The sequence below is a fragment of the Phalaenopsis equestris genome, unplaced genomic scaffold (genome assembly GCF_001263595.1).
Source record: "Phalaenopsis equestris unplaced genomic scaffold, ASM126359v1 Scaffold229606, whole genome shotgun sequence".
Lineage (NCBI taxonomy): Eukaryota > Viridiplantae > Streptophyta > Magnoliopsida > Asparagales > Orchidaceae > Phalaenopsis > Phalaenopsis equestris.
This window is the reverse complement of record NW_018247579.1, coordinates 163658-186534: the sequence shown is the minus strand read 5'-3', so window position 1 is coordinate 186534 and position 22877 is coordinate 163658. Positions and strand designations below refer to the sequence as shown.

Genomic DNA, 22877 nt, shown 5'->3' with positions numbered 1-22877 from the left:
AAAAATTTACCTGTTCTCATTGTTTTATCTTCCATGTTCCTTTCCCATCAGTGAGAAAGTTGATCACATCCTTAAGGGGGCCTTCCATTGTATTAAAGGATTCATATTGGCAGCTATAAGTCTGAGACTTTGTAAAAAGTGTTGATGCGGGCGGCAGTAAACTCAACAGGAAATCCATGCACTTGAACGTTTCCATCCTCAGAATAGATTACATTGGCATGGAACTCCTTTACAAAGTGTGCATCAACTTTATTGGTGGTGTAACAGAAGTTTTCCCACCTCCGCTTCGCCATAACTCGTTCAATTTCTCCTCCCAGACTTTAAAAAGCTCCAACTTGTATACACTTCTTTTCTTTAAATATGGAAGTAAATTTTGTTTGAGTCATCACATTGACGAAGCGATACTCATCGAACTAAACCCGTCTCTTTTGACGTGGATCCATTTCAATCTAATTAAATTATTGAAAAATTCCAAAAATTACTTCAAATATGCAAATCATGGCTTCTAATAGTAATTCCAAGAGTTCAACACTAAGATCCATGAATTTCTTCCCAAATTTTCTTCACATTCTCAAATTTTTCGGATCACCTCAATGTGGAAGAAATCCATGGTGAAAATAAAATATTTCTAGTTTGGAGTGAAGCTCTTACCTAGAGATGATCAAATTCGGTGTCAATAAGCCTTGAAATTGCCTCCCAATCCAAGATCTTTCAAGACCTAGGTCGAAAATGACATTTTTAGGAGGAATGGGATGATGAATAGTGGTGGTTGACTGGTCAAAATATCGGTTGAAGGTGTTTTTTTGTGATCTCACCGTCGGCTATAGCGCCGTCGGTGTGCTCTATTGGAATTAAATACTAAGTCTCAGAAAAAATCCATTCGGGAAAAATCCGCTGTCGGCGGCGTCGAGGGCGCCGTCGGCGGGCTCTACTGATTTTGGTTCAAATCCCAGATTTTCACGATTTCGATCAATTTCAAGCCTTAACGACATTTTTTCATTCATTATAAATATAATTTTAAGTGACTAAATCATGTACTTAGCACATATAAACTTTCACAACACAAAACATCACATTTATATATAAATTCCAAGGGGTACAATATAATTACATAACACACCTAAGTTTGGTATTTTCTCAACCTCAATACATTAATTCAGTGTCGCAATCCAAGCAACAACACTCAAAACGCTGAAAACAAAACACCCTATGCTTAGTCTCAACTATACAGAGATCTAAAAGCATATTCTAAAGCAAAGCAAATGCAAAGTTCAAATCAAAATACATAGATAGACAGATAGATAGTAATATAAATTTACTAAACTTCAGACTCCGTCCTAGATTCTCCTCTGAGATCACCCATTGATTGCACATGAACGAAGAGGTTGTAGAAGGGTTGGAATGGAAACTCTTCAGTGAAATCCTCTTCTATTAATTTCATCCTCCTCATCAGTCATATCAAACTATCTTCTAAATGTCCAGAGTGATCAAAATCTTCTTTCATCCTCCAGTCTAGATGATCGAAGAAATCAGAGATATTATTAATTGCATTCATGACATTTTGTACCTCCTTCTCCAACTTCTTGATTTGACACAGGATCACCAGAGACTTATTAAGAATTAAGGGTTGAAGTGGCAGTGAATTCTGAGATGATTGATCTACTATAATGGTCATGTCATTGGTCCAAAGGCTTCCAAGGTAAAAGTACATTTTCCCAATTTTTGTAGGACACTTGGAACTGACTGCAAAGTGAGAAAATTGTGGAGGGGTGTCCAAGCCCATAAGTTGATCCATGAAAGATCAGGCCCAAAATCGACTTCACAATTATTGATCCAATATCGATCGACAGTCCCCCTTTGGATGCAGTAATTCAAAGTAGCACTTTCTTTAGAAACCTTACCGATCTTCAAGTAGCACTTTCTTTAGAAACTTTACCGATCTTCATGTCGGTAAACAGTTTTACAAAAAATGAAGAAGTTTTAGTGCTTTGAAATGGGATTCAACAGTGTTGAAGAAAAACTAACATACCCATTTTCTCTCATTTCCCAGTCTTCAGTTTCATCTGTTAAATATTAGTAAATCTAATTCAACTGGTTTCTTATCGGTACGAAGTTGAAATAATGGCAGACAAGAACGTTCTCGATCATATATAATTCATTGATCAGTGCAAGAGTAAAATTTATTCATCTACCTCGCACATAGACGACTCCCTGGTTGATTCCATGCAAATTGTTGTGTAGCACAGCACTTCCCATCTTCGCCGCACTATCGTTTCTTCAATTGCCCTCGTAGGATTATTCAATCTGTGATTTATGAATCCTCGTTCCTTGATCAATCTTTTCTTCGTCAGTAACTTGTTGAAGATTCGCTGCGCTTCCACACTAATAAACTTTCGTCGATTGAAAAATCACACTCTGGGATTATCAGGGGAATGAGAAGCCATAGGAATGACATTGGTGGAGTTTCACTTCATTTTTAGGGGGAAATATATAAACTAGGAATCAAATTTCGGACTTTAAAAGGATAACTCCCATAAAACTTTAATCAAATAATTAACTACATCTCAAGCCATGTATCTATTCCGAAAGATAAACATAAAACTTAAGAGTGGGACTCAATCAAATAAACTAAAAAAGGTATTCGTTTGGTCTGCAAAAATCATTTTATTATAAGTCGACGAGTTTTTCTATTTAATATGAAAAAATTAATAGGCCTTATATTAAGCTGGGTTTGGAAAAACATCCTATAAGGAAAGCCTCTATAGTTAATTACTTCTTAAATGACCGAAGTGACTCAAGGAAACTCTCTATAAAAAATAGAGAATATTGTCTTCAAAGAGTTCAAAGGAATAAAACTTTTCAACGAGATCGGGCGAAGAGGTGTGAAAGGGGAATGACTAAAATTTGGAACATTTATTGTAGAATCCAAAAGAGGAAGAACTAGGGGATGTCATAGATTTGAAGGAGAACCTCAGTGACTTACCAAACTACCATATGGTTTGTCTTCAATTTTGGAGAAAAATTATTTAAATGCTTCATCCTGCCAATTTTTATTTATTTAGGGCTTACATTCATATGAAACTATCACACAAATAGCCTGGAAGATGAGAAGATTTAATTCGTAACAAACGACAACCTCAGAATCCTAAAACAAGTTAGGGCTTATATTGTGTAGCAGAGCTATACAAAAGCCTAAAGATAAGTTGAAGTTTTATGTTGCATAAGCAAACAACCTCGAAGTCCTATGGATTGTTGTTTAATTCTAAGGAACGATTTAGCTGGTGTAGACATGTTCTGTTGTTGAAGATGGTCGTGCTGCCCACAATGCTAGCTTCAAGCTCCTCGTCATGGAGAGTTTAAGTTTTCTGATGTGTCAAGTCATGTTGTCAAATCAAGTGTTCCGTAAGGTTATGGTTATCTAAATTTTATGGGGGATATTAAAGTTGATTAGAGTGACACCGGTTAGGATCCTACGGTTCCCTCGTTCTAGCACCACTATTTTCTTTCGAATTCATTTAGTCAAAATGAATTTGCTAAACTCAACTCAATGAGTTCCATACTTTCATTTAGACCGTGGGAAATCTCGTTAGTTCTCGTCATTTAGACCGTGGGAAATCTCGTTAGTAACCGTAGGTTACCTCCTCCGAGGGATTCCCGATCATCCGTTTAATATATTTTAATATAGTTACAGTTTTTGTTTTGTGATGTTTGTGATTAAATTTTGAGTTGTCTTTATATTTTAAATGTTGTGGTGGTGAATTTTATCTTGTTTAATTTTTCAATTTTAATTTTACTTTCAATTTTGTGGCAACTCTAAAAGTTTCAATTTTGACATGCAGGGTGACATCGTTGTTTAACATGCAAGTTCACGAGCAGGAATAATATAGTAAAGAAAGTGCAAGAAAATAATGTGCTATAGAATATAAAAGTGCGAAGATGAATAATGCTCCTTTAACCATATATATATATATATATATATAATTTTTCAGGAATTAAAGTATGCTGGTAGGGAAAAACAAAAAGTACAAGTCAGAGGTATGTCTACCAAATCCTATGTCATATCTTAATGGATTCTGTTTATTAAGTGTATAGATGGTTTCTTAAGCAAGGTATAATGAGTTTTAATCATCCTTCAAGGTATCCAAAAGAGTATGAGAAAGGTCCAGGGACCGGGCCCCGAGCATCTCACAATCTCTTGAAAAAGTCTTGAGCTCGTTCAAACTCATTAGGTTGCTTAATAACTCATCTTTCATACCCTTATGCTCAATGAACTGATGTTCTAGCCAACCCTAAGGATAGGGTAATTATCACTTGATGTTTTACTTATAAATTATTTAGGTAAAGACCCTTAGGGGCAATTTGGTCTAATTGAGAAACTTAGCACATTGATTTTAAAGATGGGCTTGTAGTGTTTTAAAATGTTTTAAATTAATCATAGTTCATTTTCTAAACCTTATTGGACAAAATTTGATTAGACTTAATTCACTACTAAACCCTTTTAGTTTAATGGGTAGATTTGTAATTTTAAGGAAAGAATCTTAAATGTTTATGTTCTTAATCATTATCATGAATCATACACCATAATTGGGATTTAAAATGATTGAGTTATGATCTTTCAAAATCAAACCTTTCATCTTAATATCTTTCCTATTTAAGTATTCTTCCAGGTTTCATTAATTTAAGAAATTACCAATTTATCCTTTATAAAACTGAAATGAGATTGGTTTCTACCATTTATCCCTTTCCTATTTCAATCATCAAAACATATCAATTAAGATTATTTGTTGCCCATTTAGCCCTTTAGTTAAGCCTAAATATTAATTACGTCTTCAATTCAAAAATTACCCTTTTTGCCCCTAAGGCCTTAACACCCTATAATTCACTAAATTGAACTCAATTGACCTGAAAATTTCATGTTACCCCACTCATGGGTTAATTAAAATATCATAGGAGAAAATGTGATTTTTCTGAATTTATTTAATTTTATAATTATTTGTAATTCAAAAATAGGGATTTTCAATAAAAATTTAATAACTCAACCAAAACAAAACCTCTGTCCTTAAGGAAATTATTGGTGGCTCAATTAGGTCAGATGACGAATTAGACCAATTTTCATGATTTTTAGTGATTTAATTATTAGAATTATTTTTTTTTGTTTTGAGTATTAATTAAATATTAAATAATATTTAAGTGGAAAATTAAATTTTATATTTTTCTTAAATCTCTTTGAGTTCAGAAAACCCAAAAAAAACAAATTTCAAATTTTGTAGTTTATATTTTAATTATTGGAATTATTTTAGTAAGAAATTAGAGAAAATTCATTTCTAGGTCTTTAAAATTGATATCTTGACTTAGAAAATTAGGAAAATTATTTTTAATTGGTCTCAAGCCACATGTGACATTTTAGTGTGTCTTTACAATTTTACAATTTTTATGATTTTTAACTAATTTTTAATTATTTAAATGTTTAAAAATAGATTATTTAAATGTTTTTTAATTATTTAAATGTTTAAAAATAGCTCAAAAATGAAGTGTTTATTTTAATTCCAGTTTTATTTTCTTAGGTTCCCTCGTCATAAGGAGCTCCCAAATTCAATTTGGTAATTTTTAAAGTTGTATTTTAATTATTATAATTTATTTTGTGACAAAAATGTGATTTCACTTGATTAATCCATTTTAGTGGTCAAATTGACTCCAATTGACTTGAAATTTTTATGGGGAGCTCCTCTGACTATAAATTACAATCGAGAATATTTTTTATGTCATTTATATTTATAATTACTCCAAATTATTTTTATTTCATTTTTAGGGTTAGTGACAATTAGGATTACCTTTAGTGAGTCAAACCAAGTTTATATTTTTCCTAGGGTCCTCTGATCACAGTGAACCTACTGATACACTGAAAATATATGCATTTTTAGACTCATATTTTGTACATATTTTTGGTGATATTGCACTTTAATGAAAGATATTTTGATGTTTTCTTGCAGGTTGTTGATTTTTAGGAATTAAAGCAAAAAAGAAAGCAAAAATGATGAAATTTGGAGTCAAAATGACATTTTTGAGGAAATACTCAGCGCCGACAACACCAAGGTCAGCGCCGACGGCGCAGAACAATCGAAAGATGGAGGATTTTTACTCAGCGCTGACGACGCCAAGGCGGTTCAGACCCTGTTTCTAAAATGTTCGATGTAATTGGGTGATTTTTGAAGAGTTTTTGGAGGCACCTCTTGGATAACCGACCTTGGGCTTTATTTGGGGCCGAATTTCATCTGAAAAGGGGCTCCTCTACATTCATTTTTCGCTCTACAACATTCCACCATGCTATATTTCCATAATCCATTTTCATTCCACCACATATTGGTGTCAATTAATAATTTTGCTTTTATAGTTTAGAGTTTTTATGATGAAATTTAGTGTGAAACTTTTTGTAAGAGTGTTGTAGAAGAAAAAAAGAAAGAGAGTTTTTCTTCTTGTATTTCTAAGGAAAGGCTACAAAGGATTTGATTTGAAAAAGAGTTCTAGATAAGTTTGTTTGTTTATTTAGTGTTGTATGAACTTTCTTTTATATATGAAATTTGTGTTTTGTCGTATCTTTGTCGTATCTTTCTTATGAACTTTCTTATGAAGTCTGAGTAGTTTCCCCTATCTTTCCCCCTACTCTAAGATCTGGAGAAATGAAAAGATAATATGGATGTGTCATAAGTAAAATATAAAATAAGTTGTGATGATTTTTCAACTCCGAACTTAATTTACTTTTCAATCTAGCCAATTGATTTGTTAAAATATATTGTGAAACATATGATCTGGAAAATGGAGTATGGGTTCTACAACAGAGTGAGGATCACATTTGATTTCATGAAGGAGAATTTTGTTCATGAAATTAAACGCAAATAAATAGAGAAATATTCTTTGTTGGGTGTAGAATTGGAGAATCTTTAGGGTGACAGACTAAAATCTCCAATTTGGTCTTAGTGCTTAAAAACTAAAGCGAGAGTTAGTATTCAGGTGAAGGGAAGTGGGAGCTCTGGAGCAGGAGCCGGTATCCTCCTAGCCTAGCCACGAATTTAGGGACTAAACCTAAGATTAACCAATGATTTTCTATGCACTGTATGAGAGTAGAGAATTAAAATTGCTCTTATTTGGCACAATACATATTATAAATATTTATCTCATCCCATTTCACAAGAATTTCATTGTAGTGAGAATGATTTTTTTTCACAAAAGAAACCTTCATAACATAAACATAGTTAGTAGATTAGTAGTTATTATTAAAAATTTGTATTTCAGTTTTGCTAATAGTTAAGTAATTTAGTTTGTTTAACATATCAGCATTTGAAATTAGTGACAGTGATTTTGTTTGGTTTTCTGTAAATTTCCTGGTAAAATTTATTATTGCTAATTTACACCTTCCCTGTGGGATCGATATTTGGGGCTTAAATAGAAAGTCCATTGATAACAATACATATACTTGCGTAAAACCACATTATTAATTACCTATATTTATATATATTTTACATAACTTACTTTTCATACAAGAATCAAGTTTTTGGCACTGTAGTGGTGTCAACTTCATAAATTCTTACATATAAGAAATCGGGATCACCTAACAAAATAAGTTTTGTATTTTTCTGATAAGTATTTTAATTATTATAATTTTTATACCAAAACAGGGACCATTAACTTAAAAATTAGATATCTCTAGTTAGATATGCCCCTTAATCTTGAAAAAATTAGGGTCGATGCCTAATAGCAATTACATCAAAATCCCCATGGTCCCATGTCATGGTGAAATGTCTAGGCGAGTAGACAATCAAAAGACTAAATACTATATTTAATTAATTAAAAATTACACATGCATGAAATAAACATGAAATTGTTTCTACATTGTTCTCATCTGTTCACTGAGCAAGATGGTATTTTTATTTTATTTTTATGATTTTTCTACACAAAGATATGAATTTTCTAAGTTCTGGTCATTTAAATAAATCAAATAAAACCTATTTTTTTACTTATCCACGCGGCGCCACATCATCCTCGGCTTCTCCAAAGAGTGCAAGTGTCCAATTGGAATGAGGCAGCTTAGATGGGTTTAATTTGAGTTTTGGCCTAGGTAGAGCATTTGGACTTGGATTTTCAGGCATCCAAGGTGGCGGCCGACTAGGGAGGGGTCACCATCTGACTCAGGGAGGTCAGAGCTTGTTTTTGGTGAAGCCAATTAGGGTTTACCATGTGTAAAGGCATTGAATTGAAATGGAATAGGGGAAGAGCTATTTTGGGTCAAATTGGGTCTAGTCATGGTTTGGGGTTGGGTTTACTAACCAAGGAGGGTTTGGATGTTGAGGGAAATCAGATGATTCAGCATAATCATTGGGGATAAGTCCCCATCTAAAGATATTTGGCTAAACATGAGTTAGAGTGTATCATTAAAGAGGTTAAGAACTTTTTTAAAGAGGCTTGAAAGTGGCTCCTACTTTCGCCATTAATAGTTTGATGAGGTGGCAAGGCTCATATGACTCACTTATGGCTTGAGAGTGGCTTCATGGCTTGCATGTGGCTTGGCTCTTTTGTATGAGAAAGGATTTTGAATTTTATGGGATATTTTGATAGTGTTTGTCATGAGGCCTAATATGGGATGATTTGATCATGAATTTAAAACTTAGGGAATGATTTTGATTAAATGGATGATGAAGAGAAAAGAAATTATTGTGTAGGCTTTGGATTTGGACTTTTGGAATTAGATGTGGTGGGCTTAGGCTTTTAAAATTATGGGTGAATTTGGGCTAAAATTTGGGTCAACTAAATGTTGAGTTTGGTGTAGGGAGATGTCATGGAGAGTTTGAAAAAGATTTCAAGTGATTTTGAATTGAATTGGAAGGCTAATTTGGAGGATTTAGTCATATGATCAAAATTGGGACTTTTTGATTTAGGTGAAATTACGCTTGAATTTTGTTTAGATTGGGATTGGGGAACTGAATTTTGATTTGAAATTGAAATTGGGCAAGATTGAAGCTAATTTGGGGGAAATTGGGTCTTTAAGGGCAATTTAAGGCTTTTGGTCAAATTGGGTTAATATGATGATTAAAAATTGAAATTGAGAATATTTGGGATGATTTTGGAATTTTTGAAAATTTTGAAATTTTTGGGTTATGAGGGGATTTTGGTAATTTTTTACGATTTTGAGGGTATTTTGGAAATTTGGTGATTTTTGTGAATTTTGATCAATTTAGGTAGTGGTTAGTGATTTGAAATGACTTTTGGTAAAATTTGGGTATTTTAGATAATTTTGGGATTTTTGACAAAAATTAGAGTTGTAGGGGTATTTTGGTCATTTAATGATTTTGGGCTAGAATGGGCAAGTATGCCATGAAACCATGTCAAACCAATAGGAGCCATATGAGGACTGATTTTGGATGTTCAAAATGCTGGTCCTAACCCTCTTTCCTAACCCTCTTAGCCAATTGCTAGGGGTTTGGGTCCATCCACATGAGCTTCATAAAAGGAGTCAGGAGACCAAATTAAAGGGGTCTTAGGGTTTGGGGTGTGTGAGAAAGTGTGGTTTGTGCAAGTTAGCCTAATCCAAGACTAGACCACCAAGGGTTAGTCCTAAGGTTTGACCATGGGACTCCTATTGAGCTCATTCATATGGACCCCACCTACTAAGTGCTAGAGGTTAGAACCAATATGTAGAACTTCAAGTTGAGCAGAGAAGAGTGTAGAATTTATAATGATGAGGGTTCCTTTTCTAGTCCTCTAAGAATAGTCAACAGGAAAATTATACGGCTAAACCCTAGGCTACTAAAGAGGAAAAAGTTAGTCCTCAATCAAAAATGAGGTCAACAAAGAGTGAAGACAAGAGGACTACAAATTCACCCTAACACCACTTGCCTGCAAAGTAGTCGAAGGGATGGAGAAGAAGGGAGGGTAATATCAGAGAAAAAATCCATCAATTGTCGAACTCATGAGGGGTAATATGTTAATTGCAAATCAAGACAACAATTAGAACCACATAACCGAGGGAAGAACTACCGTTAGCCGAATCCCCGTATCCAAAACAATATTATCATAAAAGCAGGTGAAACTGTTAGCAGCTTTTCAAAACGAAAATGCTTATAAAGTGTTTCAAAAATGCACCCTTAATCAAGCTTTGATAGATACGACATACACGAAAAATTTGCATGTGGGAGGGACGTTGGAATGAGACAAGTGACTGGGGCTGGGAATTGTTTGAATTTCAAATGAAATGAGTAGACTAATACAACAACATAAGATTTATCAGTTCACGCATTATTATATGTATAAATTTTCTATATGTTATGCACAAAATTTTAAAATTTAATTTAAGATTGAAAAAATTAGTAATTTTGGGTTTTCAAAACTATAATAAAAATATTAATTAAATTATGTGAAAAATAAAAAAAAAAGAATTTTTATGTTGTTTGTGATAAAGAAATTGAGTAAGATTATTTTTTAGTAAGATCTTGCTGGCAAGCATCAAGCTTGAATAAATAGAAAACTAGAGGAAAATTTATATACACACAACACAATTCTTATGGATTTACATATCTAATGCTTCAAGTTTGATCATTACATTTATAGAACTTTACTGTTTTATATTTATACATAAAATCTGCATTTGACTTTTTAAAATGGTAATACAATGGCATATTTGGTGTGATGTAAGAGAACTGTGCTATGCATGTAAATACTAAAATTTGTATTAGATGTGCAAATACATAATTTTTGTTTGGTATGCATGAAAATGCCCCTTTTCCATTCTTCTATGATCAATATCAATCAAGCTGCAGAAAAGAAAAGAAAAAAATAATAATAAAAGCGAGAGTATTTATGCTAATCATGCTTCTGCAGCTGAATTATGACTTGATTTGGGATTTTCATTGCTCCACAGAAGCCTAAGTTCCCCTCTTGTCCGGCCAAGAATGACTGTAAGGCCTGATTTTAAGAATTACATAGAAGATATATTTGATTAGAAATATCATCAATTTTCAAAACGCTGCAACTGCAGAATAGAGGTAGTAATTTCAGTACCTAGGGTGCAAGGAACAAGGTAGAGCAGTGCAGGTTGGCCATGTCCATTCATCAAGTACAGTGCAAGATATGTGAGAAACAACCCTAAATAACAAAGAAAAAAAAAAAAAAGAGCAGCATTTGTTTTTTAATATTTTGATTTTTTAGAATAGAATAAATTGGTATATAAAAAGAAGGGGCATTTACATACATACCAAGCTATTTCTATGTATTTATATATCTAACACCTCAACAGTACTTTTTACCTTTACACCACCTAACTCTTTTGTATCACATCAAAAATATCACTATTCTAACTTTCATGCATAGGCAAAGGTAGAATATATGCAAAAATTGAAGTTTAGGTGTTACATATAAATAGAAAGGCGTTGAAAAGATTGGATGAATAAATACATCAAAGGAAGGGTGCATAAGATAGAGAGAAAGAAAGCATTAGAAAACAATAGAAAGGAGAATCAATCTCCAACGAGGATGCTAAATGAAAGCCCCCTTTCTTTTACTCCAACTTCAGATGATTGACTTAGAAAGCTCTACATTGTATTTATAGAAATAACCCTTATTGAAAATAACAAAGCTAACTCAAAATTTATGACATTTAAAAAGTTAATAATTAACTCAAAATAAATATGGAAAAGCACATGATGTGTAAACTAAGTATAGGAATATAGACACGTGACTTAAGGATGTAGGTTTACAGTGCATTAAATTTACTAATTAGTGAAAAGATAAGTACAATGGCTATAATGCTCTCCTCATTTATTCATTAGTTTTCATTTGTTGAAATATGGTTAGTGCATAGTTCGATTCTAATGAGCCAAACCTGAAAATGTTATTCATGAAAAAATCATAAACATGTGCTGAATAAAAACAAACCAAATTTTAAGCAGGTTGAACACAGCTCAAGAAATCAGCTCCGCAAACTCGACTAGTTTATATCGGGTATGCAGTCTGTACCAATTTTTTGTATGCAGAACAAAGTTCAACATTGCACCAAAATATATCAAACATAGGAAAAGCATTCAAAAAAGTTTTTGCGTTGATTTTGAAAATTTAGTAGAATACTTTATTGATATGAAAAAGGAGTATAAATACAGCTTATATGAATCCTAAAATAAGAAAGACATAACCCATATATCTCCAAGATTACAATTAATCAATATATAATAATTACCCAGAGATAAAAAGAAAAACCTAAAATAGGAAAAACATAATACATATATCTCCAAGATTACAATTAATCAATTCCTAATACGTACCTTGAGAAAAAAGGAAAGTCATAAAATTAAAAAAAAAAAGGAAATGAAATAAATCTATTCCTAATAACTTCTAACACTCTCTCAACTCAAGTTGAAACATAGATGTCAATCATGTCCATCAAATAATGCGCGAGGAAGAAACTTTGTGAGATAGAACTTGTAGTCTTCATCCTCAAGAACATTTAGGGATACTTGTAGTTGATTGCAGTTGTCTTTGACCACAGTTTCTGTAGAAAAATGGAAGGCTGTTACAAGTAATGCTGCAAGGAAGTTCGCAGGGAAATAGACAACCTATATGGAAAGTTGCAGGGTATGGCATGAAAGGAAAAAAAGCATCAAGGGTGGGTCTGCTGCAGAAAAAGCTTCAAAGAAGGGCTCAGAAAAAAGTTTTAGAGGAGGGTTTGCTGTAGGAAAAAAACTCCAAAGGAGGGCCTGCTACATGAAAAAAAACTTCGTAGGAGCTTACAATAGAGAAATTCTATAGATAGGTGGAAGTTTGTTGTAGGTAAAGTGCTACAAAAACGGTCTGCAGGGAGAAATCCGGCCGAGAAAGTTCCAGCTGCCTATAGGGAATAATTTCCGGAGTTAATGCCTGCAGGGAAAGGCTCTGGAGAAGGCCTGCTGCAAGACTAAAAAACCCCGATGGTGATCCTGTAGCAGGAAAAGATCCAAAAAGGGCCTACAACTACCCGCAACAAGAAAAAAGTTCTGGACAGTAGTTCGATATGGCGATAATGGCCGCTTGATCATTGCTTGACAAAAATAGAGAATTGATTGAAGTTTTCTGCAGCTCTCAAAGAACTATACCAAACCCAACATCCAATACGGAACCGTGGAAGTCCGTGGCTTGTAAAGGAAACACCCTAAGTTCCATAAAGTTTTGACAAGTTGCAACAACGATTTGAAGGCCCTCATCACACACAAAATTTAGTACCAGGAAGTTTGAAGATTGTGGCAACGGGTAATGACTGTTTTGACCTGTTCAATTGTGATCAAGAATTGGGAAGCCATAAAGGTCGACTTGAGAGAGGCCCTCAAATCACCTTCTTCTTTGAAAGGAGGAGAACGAGCTGGTGCCAAGGTGAGTGAGCTGCTGCGCCCGGGCCAAGAAGCATAACCGACCCTTCGATACGCTGGTGGTAATGGCGGCTTATACTTCTTCAACCCTTACGCAATTAAAATCATTTCACATCACGAAGTAATGGTGTACCATTCGGTATGATGAACCACACCCCTCCCCCCCCTCTCCCCCCTCTTCAACCTTTGGGTTGGCTGAAAGCTAATTTTGAAGTTGGACCTGCCGTGGTGATTCAGGATGAAATTGGCAAAGTTCTTTCTGCAGGAGGTCTTCAAATGATACATTGGGACAATTCTCAAGTGGAACATGATGTTGTTATCTTCCTTGGCGCTCTCTTAAAGCCTTGGATGTATGAAACCAAAGGTATTATTATTGACGGAGAAAATGATAACATCATCCATCACTTTCGGCGAGTATGGAGGATAGAGATGGATGTCGACAGCTTCGTAATGAACCAACCTTTAGCATTACTTTTTGACTTTAAACAAGTGCTTTTCTTTTTTGCCATAGAAATTGTAACAAAACGACTCATTTTTGTGCCCAGCTCGCTTTGGATAGGTCTTTTGTTTGGGATACTCACATTTGTGACATCGATTTTTTTAGTGTGGTTGAGGATGATGCAAACCAAACTACATCTTTTGTGTAGCTTTTAGAGCTCCATTTTATACATTTTGATTTTATTTTAATGCAAAATGCTCACCCTTCACAGAAGAGATGACCAACAGAGACATGCTCAATGATTCTTAGTCTCTAGAGAGGAGACCGGGCCACAAAAGACTCGAGAGCTTCAAGGTTCACATTACAACCCACACAATCGAATACCAGGGACTCGAGGCAAGTCTTCCCTGATGAAAAGCATAACACCCAATCCACCACCCCCTTATCGTCGTCCTCAACGTCATTGTCTATCAGATCTAGAGATTAAAGACACCAATATCTCTCTGCTATGGCAGCAAGGCCAGCGATGGTGAATCTGTCGCAACAAAAGAGTGATAGGTCCTAGAAAGAAGTTGTTAGGATCACGAGACTGGTGTCAAAAACAATCATTCACTTAAGGTAGACTCTCTCTAGTAAGGGATAAGGTGGAACTATGGCGACAACAGAGCATAGGTTGTTGATGAAGAGCTCGACCTGAGTTTGGGCCTCAGCGCAAAACCAAGACAGGCAAACAAGGGAAGATGTGTTTCGATCGCAATGAGAGGTCAGAAAGCACAACACATTCTCGAGGGCGTTCTCGATAACTTGGTCAGAGAACGGAGGTGGCTAGCCGGCGAGGGTAAAGGCGGGTCGATCCTTTGGTTGAGCATTTCTGAAGGGATTTAAGGACCATTGATTGTCATAATGGTCATTGCAGTGCCATTATCCAAGAGTTATGTAATGTTGTTGTTATCATGTAGATCTATGTTTTGTCGCCCAAAGTAGTTGTGTTGTTTGATGCTTTTTGCAGCGACAAGGAATCCCATAGTTCGCTACTTGTTGTTTGGTACAGGATATGGCTGTGAGTGGTTGTTCTATTGCTTATGAAGTAGCTCTCCCACGGGAACTTCTGCTAGTTGGTCCTACAGCTGGTCTGCATGCTATGAGAGGGAGGTGGGGTGGTTGAGGAGGGCCTGCAGGCTGTCAACTGCATGAATAGGAACTTTCCGGTGGCAGAAGATTTTCTCCTCTGCCGGAAACTTTAGAGTTTGTTTCAAGGCTCTAATACCATGTAAGTTTTGAGAACTAACGGAATACTTTATTGATACGAAAAAGGAGCATAAATACAACTTACATGAATCCTAAAATAGGAAAAGCATGGCCCATATATCTCCAAGATTACAATTAATCAATTCCTAATAACAAACCAGAGATAAAAAAAAACATAAAATAGAAAAAAAAAAGAAAAGAATAAATCAATTACCTAGCACTATACATATACAATACTTCGTCCTCAAACACTATCTAGATAGTTCTTCAGTTTGCCCTTTTTTAATTTTTATCTAGGTGAGACTTCAAAGAATTTTTTTGCTATAAAATCAAAAGTTCTGAAAATAAGTGATGATTATTTGATTTAAAATCATGTTAGAATTGTAGAAGAAACAATCATCTTTAGTGCAAAGAAAAAAATAAAAGTTACACCTTTTGACTGTTGCATCCAAATCATGACCGTGCTCCACCGTTATAGTATGTAGAGAATGTCCATCCGCAATGCTAACCAAACTGATTTTAGACCAGACTCCAATCACTATGATGGACAATGTATCTTCATTTTGTATTTACAAATTTTATGTCTATGGAGATTTTAATCTTTCTTCGGTTTATTCATTAGTCATTAAATATATGGTAGCAACCATAAACTTTACAGAGAGATATCATGTACTAGGATGCTTAATGAAGAATTGAAGAATAAATATTTTGCTTTACACCCTCCCTCTCTCTTATAAACCCCTATTCACAACCTCTCCCTCTCCCTCTCCCTCTCTGTCTCTCTCTCTCTCTCTCTCGCATTCCACCCTCCCTCCCTCCCTCTATTATTAGTCTCCTCTAAAGCCTCCTTTTCACTTTTCCATTGCACAATCATCTTATAATCAATTTTCAATCCCAAGTCACAGAGCTAACAAGAAGGTTGTTGAAGAGTCAGGCACACTCTCCAATAAGCACCATATAATTCTAAAAATCCCCACCATACTTTGTTTGATTTTTTAGTGGTTCCAGGTACTTTTTTCAAAATGCAGATTAGATATCAGATAAACACTATCAAAAAACTTCTTCCTAGTATAAGAACTTCATAGTCTGTTTCAAGATTTTTCATAAATGCAAGCCCCTTATAACTAATCCCACTCAATTAAAAAACACACTCAATGTTAGTCTATGTACTATATAATGCCTTAGTTTAATAGCAGCAAATCAAATCAAAGGAAAAAAGGTATATATCTTCATTGGCTTGAAGATGATTATGGATGAAATAATGACAAATCAGATCAAGATTGATAATTCTATTTTTTTACCTTATAAGGATCTTAGTTAACATATTCAATTGAGATATTGAGCCAACAGGGCCGACTGATCCTTGTGAGGAATCATAGGTTGTATCGTCCAATAAAGCTTATAGACCTACGGAGAAAACTTACTTGAAGGGACAATTTTGAGTTGACCTTGGCTAATTAAACGCTTCATTCCGTATTGAATGCATCTTATGGCTCATAGCTCATAAGCATGGACATTAGCAAATATGCAAACTTTAGTTGTAACCATGATCAAGCATGCAACCCGATCATGATTTTTGTGCATCTCCTTGTTGGCATAATATTTTTTGGCATAATTCATGACATCGACTAACTGTAAGTTTTGGTTAAGAGTGAACTTCACATCCTTGGCGAATTGATGTGGATAATTGATGGATGCCTTGGTTTGACTTTTTATTTTTAATAATTTTTGTTTTTACATATATTTTTTGGAGAGAATAAATTTAGACAAGATTCTGGCTAGTTATTATCTTTCATGATTATGTCATCATCGAGAATAATTCAAAATTTAATTTTATTGAAATTAATTAGGCAATCATTTTTATGATGAAGACTATCGAGAATAATTCAAAATTTAATTTTATTGAAATTAGGCAATCATTTTTATGATGAAGACTACATAGATTGTCAAATATGATTATGATATTTGATTAAAAAAAGTGAATAATTGAACTATCATTCAGGCAACAATGTATACAATTTTTTATTTGATTTACGATGAAGTGCATTGATAAATGATTTTATAAGCCATGCTAGTTATAGTTTTTTGATAGCTAAATCAATCATTGAGAAGATGAAGGAGGGTATTTTCTTTATGACAAGAAGCTTTCATATTACAGTTATAATTTTTTTATCACCAAAACCAACATTAGGGTAGGCCTCTCGAATTTGGAGTTAAGAGCTTCTTAAGCTCATATCTTTAGTCCAATCATAAACTTCTTAAACAACTAAAACAATTTTTCTTAGTTAGCATTGTTGAGGCTTTCAAACTTTAGAAGCTTACAAAAACCAACTCAGCCATTGGTCATGTTAACTGGGAGCCTAGCCCACATGTCTGTCTTTTGACTTATTGGCAATGAAGACTTTCAATAGCTTTGAAAAAGCTAACCATCTTTATCCCACACACCCATATACTAATGAACTGGATATTCTTTCACTTCTTCAACTTAAATTGCTAAGACATGGTGAGTTTTAAAGTTTCTGCTTCACCTTCAAAGCTTTCTGACCAATCAAAGAGATTGGCCCTCAAGGGCTTTGTATTTCAAGCATTTGATATTTTTGTGAACTATGACCGCAACATTTTGAGGAATTGTAAGAAAATGAAATAAAGATGTTTTTAAAACAAAAAAGATATGCACTTGTTTAATTTTGATGTAATAATTGAGAAGAATGAAATGTTCCAAAATTTGTCAGACTTTTATTAGAGTTTGAAATGTTATGAAATTTGAAAGAAAGATATTAAAATAAAGGTATTGCAATTTAAACAAAAAAATTATAAATACTGTTAAATACTCTATAAATGATGTCGAAAATAACTACATATGCAAATAAAAGTTAATGAAAAGTCAAAAAGAATTAAGCATATCGCTAACAGATGAGACTCACCAAAAGCATAACCAAATGATATCCAGAAAAAATAACCATTAAGCACGCCTTTCTTGTTTTCTTTATCAAATCTGTACAAACAGAATATGTTAACATTTGAAGGAAGCCATTGAAAAGATAATTCAAAAACTTAAACTAATATACATCTCGAAAACTTTCACAAGAAAACAGTAAAGGTGACCAAAAATATGATCACAGTACAAAAAAAAAAAAACTAATGAATTCAGCATCATTGTCATCTCAGTCGTTGGATTAACACCCTAATAAATCATAAACTATAAATCTGACATCGTAAAAGGTTAAATCTACGTATTTAGTTAAATACCAGACAAATAAGTTGAGCTATACAATGATTGCCGCTTTGATGTAATTGGTTCATCTGGCTATAGTAATTTAACCACCTAGAGGAAAACCGACAAGCAACACATATATGGCATTGAGCACGCAAATAAAAAACATTGATCAATTACAGTCACCATTAAGTCCATTGCAAGGTATTGAAATTTACAACAGATCTAGAATTGGAAAAAATAAGAGCTTCAAGGTTTAATGGTTCAATCGAATATTGAATCAAATGATATAATAAATATTAAATATATTTTAATATGATTTAAATGATTAATAATAATACTTTCATTAATTTAATATAAAATATTCTAATTTAGAATACTTCACTCTTGAATATTTTGAATATAATTTTAAATCAAAATTAGTGACACGATATTTTAATTACAGAACCAAACTACCCGGTCAAAGGACTATGGTTGTAACCACTATATTGTGGAGTCACTAGGCCAAATGACTCGGACAGAAAATTCGAGTCGCGTTCTTACTTGAGCAGATTATTTTGAAAGTGAATATAATAATATGTTTGATATGACTCTATGTGAGCTGACTACACCGGTGGTCGTCGGTGGTGCTGGACTTCAACTTATTTTCAAAGCCACAAATTATCTCTCAAGGCTCAAGAACCCCTTTATGCGAGGGGTGGAGCTCTAATTGGTGTTCTGGGTGCACTTAATGCAGAAATATGAACCATTTTGATCGGATGGTCTAAAAGCTTCTTTCAATCAGACGACGTTTAATGGATATTTGGAGGCTTTAATGATGTCAGAATTGAGTGATCTTAGGCTCGTTAGATTCGTCTTGTCAAGACGCTTGATTCAATTATGAACTTGTAGATTCAACATCCGTTTGACCTTCCAAATGTGTCTGGAAATCCTCCAAATGTAGTTTAATGACTTGATTCGGGCTTGATTTGACTAAAATTGGACTAACTTTAATATCATTAGGCGCACCCTTGAGTATCTTGAAGAACGACAAATACTTATCTCCAGAACGAGCCAAGAAGCGTGATAGAGCAGCTATATGGCCATTCAACCATTATACCTCCTTGATGTTCCTTAGAGACATAATGTCTCTTAGCTCCTTGATTTTTTCTAGATTTGCCTCAATTCCTCGATGAATAACCATGAATCCTAGAAACATCCCCGATGCGACTCCGAAAATGCATTTAGTCGGGTTAAGCCAACAAGCCATACTGACCAAGGAATTGAAAACTCCTCCTGGTGAGAAATGTGATGAGACGCTTCCAAGTTTTTCACTAACATGTCATCAACGTAAGTCTTCATCTTATATCCCAGAAGGTATTTGAAGACCTTGTTCATGAGACGTTGATAAGTTGCACCAGTATTTTTTAACTCGAATGGCATAACTTAGTAATAACAGAAACTCTTACCTGTTTGAAAAGATGTGACTTCCTCGTCTATTGAGTTCATAAAGTTGAGCATCTAATGTCCGAAAGTGGCATCGACGAGTTGATCTATGGGTGGGAGGGGAAAGCTATCCTTCGAACAAGCTGCTTTGTTGAGGTCTATTGTTGAGGTCTATATAGTCGACACACATTCTCCATAAACCATTAGTTTTTTTCATTATAACCACATTGGCCAGCCATGCAGGGTGGTGCACTTCCCGTATGAACTTTGCTTCGAGAAGCTTGTTGACTTCTTGTTTGATATCTTGTAAGTGATCTGAGAAAAATTTGCACTTCTTATGGATGTCCGGTTTAAAGGTTGGATCTGCCTTTAAAGAGTGCATGATTATTTCAGGGCGGCAGAAATCCATGCAAAAATGTCTTGGTTTCTTTAGAAAATATTTACATATTCTGACTTCTGTTCATCGGAGAGTAAGAAGCCAAGCTACATTATTCTCAATAGGTGTTCATTAGAGAGCGGGATGTGGACCAAGTCCTCCACGGGGGAAGCTTGTTGAGATACATCTTCATCTCGAAGATCAAAGTTCTCAATGCTAAGTATCACTGAAGGGCGTGGTTGAGCTTGCCTGAGGTAGCATGATTATGCTATCTGTTGACCTCCTCGTATGACGTCGATCCCTATTGGGATTGGAAACTTAAGCTTCAGGTGTAGCAAAGAATTTAAGATGCTAAAATGGATTACAGGGGTCTCCCGAAGATGGTATTGTATGTTGATTCTGACTTAACAACGATGAACTAGACTGAGCAAGTTATCTGTCGTGGAAAATCTCCAATGACAACAGGGAGATTTATTGTTCCCTCCACCCTTACTGATCGATTATCAAAACCATATAATGGTCCGAAAGTAAGTTGAAGTCTTTCCCTTGTTAGTCTCAAACTAAGGAAAGTGGAGTAGAACAAAACATCAACAGAGCTCCCATTGTCGATCAAGATCTTCTTACGTTGTAGCAAGGTTCGCCAATTCTTGCTAATGATGAGAGGTGTCTTGGTGGGGTACTCGAACTCCTTCTAAATCAGAATCATCAAAGTGATACGCTCAAGGAGCAATTTTTTCTACACTGGTTCAACAGGTGTAGTGATAAGAACTTGATCAGTCAGCAACGGGCCTCCAATAATTGTCTGAATTTTGCCCACGACTGGGTGACCCCCATGTTGTTGTCTTTTGTATGTTTCCCACAATAGGATCATTATCGGTGACAACTAGTTTATTTTGTACAAATTGACCAAGATATCCCTGTTGAATCAACCTTTCAATCTCTTCCTTGAGTTGCCTACATGCCTTAGTGGTGTGGCCATGACATCGATGAAAATGACAGTATTGTTTTTTATTCCTCCAACTATGTTTTAAAGGGTGAGGCTACTTAACAGCTTGCTAAACTTTGATGTTCATCAAGATGTTAACACGCAACGTGTTGAACGGTGTATACTTTTTCTTGGGTCGATACTCATTTTATTGGATCGTAGATTTGGGAAGGACATGATTCCTTTATTTTTTAGACTTACTTCATTGCAAAGATTGATTATTGTTTCTAACATTACTCGTGTTTTTTCCCAAATTTCTGGAACTGCTCCTTACGTGAGCTAATGGCTTCGTCCGCAATAATTTGGGCCTCAACACGGTGGACAATGTCAGTATAAGAACGAACTGTCTCCCGCATTAGTGATTAGTAAAAAGGTCCTTAGCGAAGCCCTACAAGGAAGACACCCCTTAGTAACTCTGAATCCACTCCCGGATTTTGATGGGCTTAAGTAGAAAAGCTGCGGAAGTAGTCCTTGAGCGACTCTCCTTCACTTTGGCGAATTCCCGAGAGATGAGATGAATCCTTGACGATTCGTCAATTTGTGATGGACTGCTCCGCGAACATTCTAGCCAGCTCGTTAAAGGTGTTTATAGTGCCCCTTGACAGAGTAAAATCAGTTTCGAGTTTGTTCTTTGAATGTAGTCGGGAACACTTGACACAAAAGCACATCAGATGCACACTGAATGTGCATGATGATTCGATAATGAGCAATATGTTTATAGGGGTCGATTATCCCTTCATGTGTGTTAATATTCGGAAGCTTGAAGCATGTTGGGATGGAGTGTTGGAGGATCGCGTTTGCTAAGGGAGATGATTCATGGATGTTATGGTGAGTTTAGAAATAATCCTTTTTCTCTAGAGTGAACTCTTCTTGGATGAGACTTCGTAGTTCATTACGAATGACATCATCTGGAAGAGCAGCAAGACGTGGCGATACTAGGCGAGCTGCATGAAATGGCTGAGTGGAATCAACGGTGTCTAGGAGTTTAGCATCATGACCTGACAGGGGAAGTTTTCCCTCTTGAGAAGGGAGAGTCTTTCCGAGCAGTATATTTCTTGTAGGTCACAGATTTATTGGTAAACGAATTTCGTTCATCGATGTGGACAGCGGATGTTGGGTCCCACGTAGGAGCTATAGAATCTCCGGTTGAGACTCCTCTATTCTGGGCATTCGGTCTTCCATAGAAGGACCCGAAATGCCATCATTGGCGGGATAACATCTTCCAGGGCGGGAAGATGAAACATGTCGCCCTTAGCTTCGTGACTGCTCCCTGGAACGATGGGTGTTGGAGCGAGCTGCTCCGTTATTCTGAATATTGTATCTAATGACCATGTTAAAAACCGAGCAAGTACTTCAGTGGAAGGATTGAGAACTTCCCACAGATAGCCAAACTAATGTGTGTTAGAAAATTTGCGACAGTAGAATAATGAATTATTGTCTTAACATTGCACGAGAATTCAACACACACACACATAAAGAAAGAACAATCAGTGATGACACCAAATGTTTTTATGTGAAAAACTCGTAAAGGGAAAAATCACAGGGTCTGATCTAGTTGTAAAGATTCACTATTGATTCATGATTACAGAAATCTCCTATCCCACAAAAGAGTTATTAGATTTCCCAAATTATAAATTTAACTTACAAAGTCTGATTAGTGGTACCCAACAATGATCGGTGGTTGTCAATGACAGTCGACAGCATTCGACAGGTGTCTGCAAGAGTCAGCGATGGTCAACTGCGGTCAATGGTGGCCGGAGGAGGTCGATGGCGGTATGCGGTGGTCAACGGCGGTCGGCGGGGGGGGG

The 22877-nt window shown here is 35.2% G+C and overlaps 1 protein-coding gene across 1 annotated transcript in view; it reads right to left on the bottom strand.

The window, feature by feature from the left end:
• Positions 1-10700: 10700 nt before the first annotated feature.
• Positions 10701-22877, bottom strand: part of LOC110038043 (signal peptide peptidase-like 2) — a 64945-nt gene continuing 52768 nt past the window's right edge. Inside the window, exons 12-14 of the mRNA XM_020742801.1 lie at positions 17994-18064; positions 11050-11133; positions 10701-10953 (exon numbers count right to left, since the gene is read on the bottom strand). Coding sequence (XP_020598460.1) covers positions 10856-10953; positions 11050-11133; positions 17994-18064 — 253 coding nt within the window. The 3' untranslated portion in view covers positions 10701-10855. The remainder of the gene's footprint in view (positions 10954-11049; positions 11134-17993; positions 18065-22877) is intronic.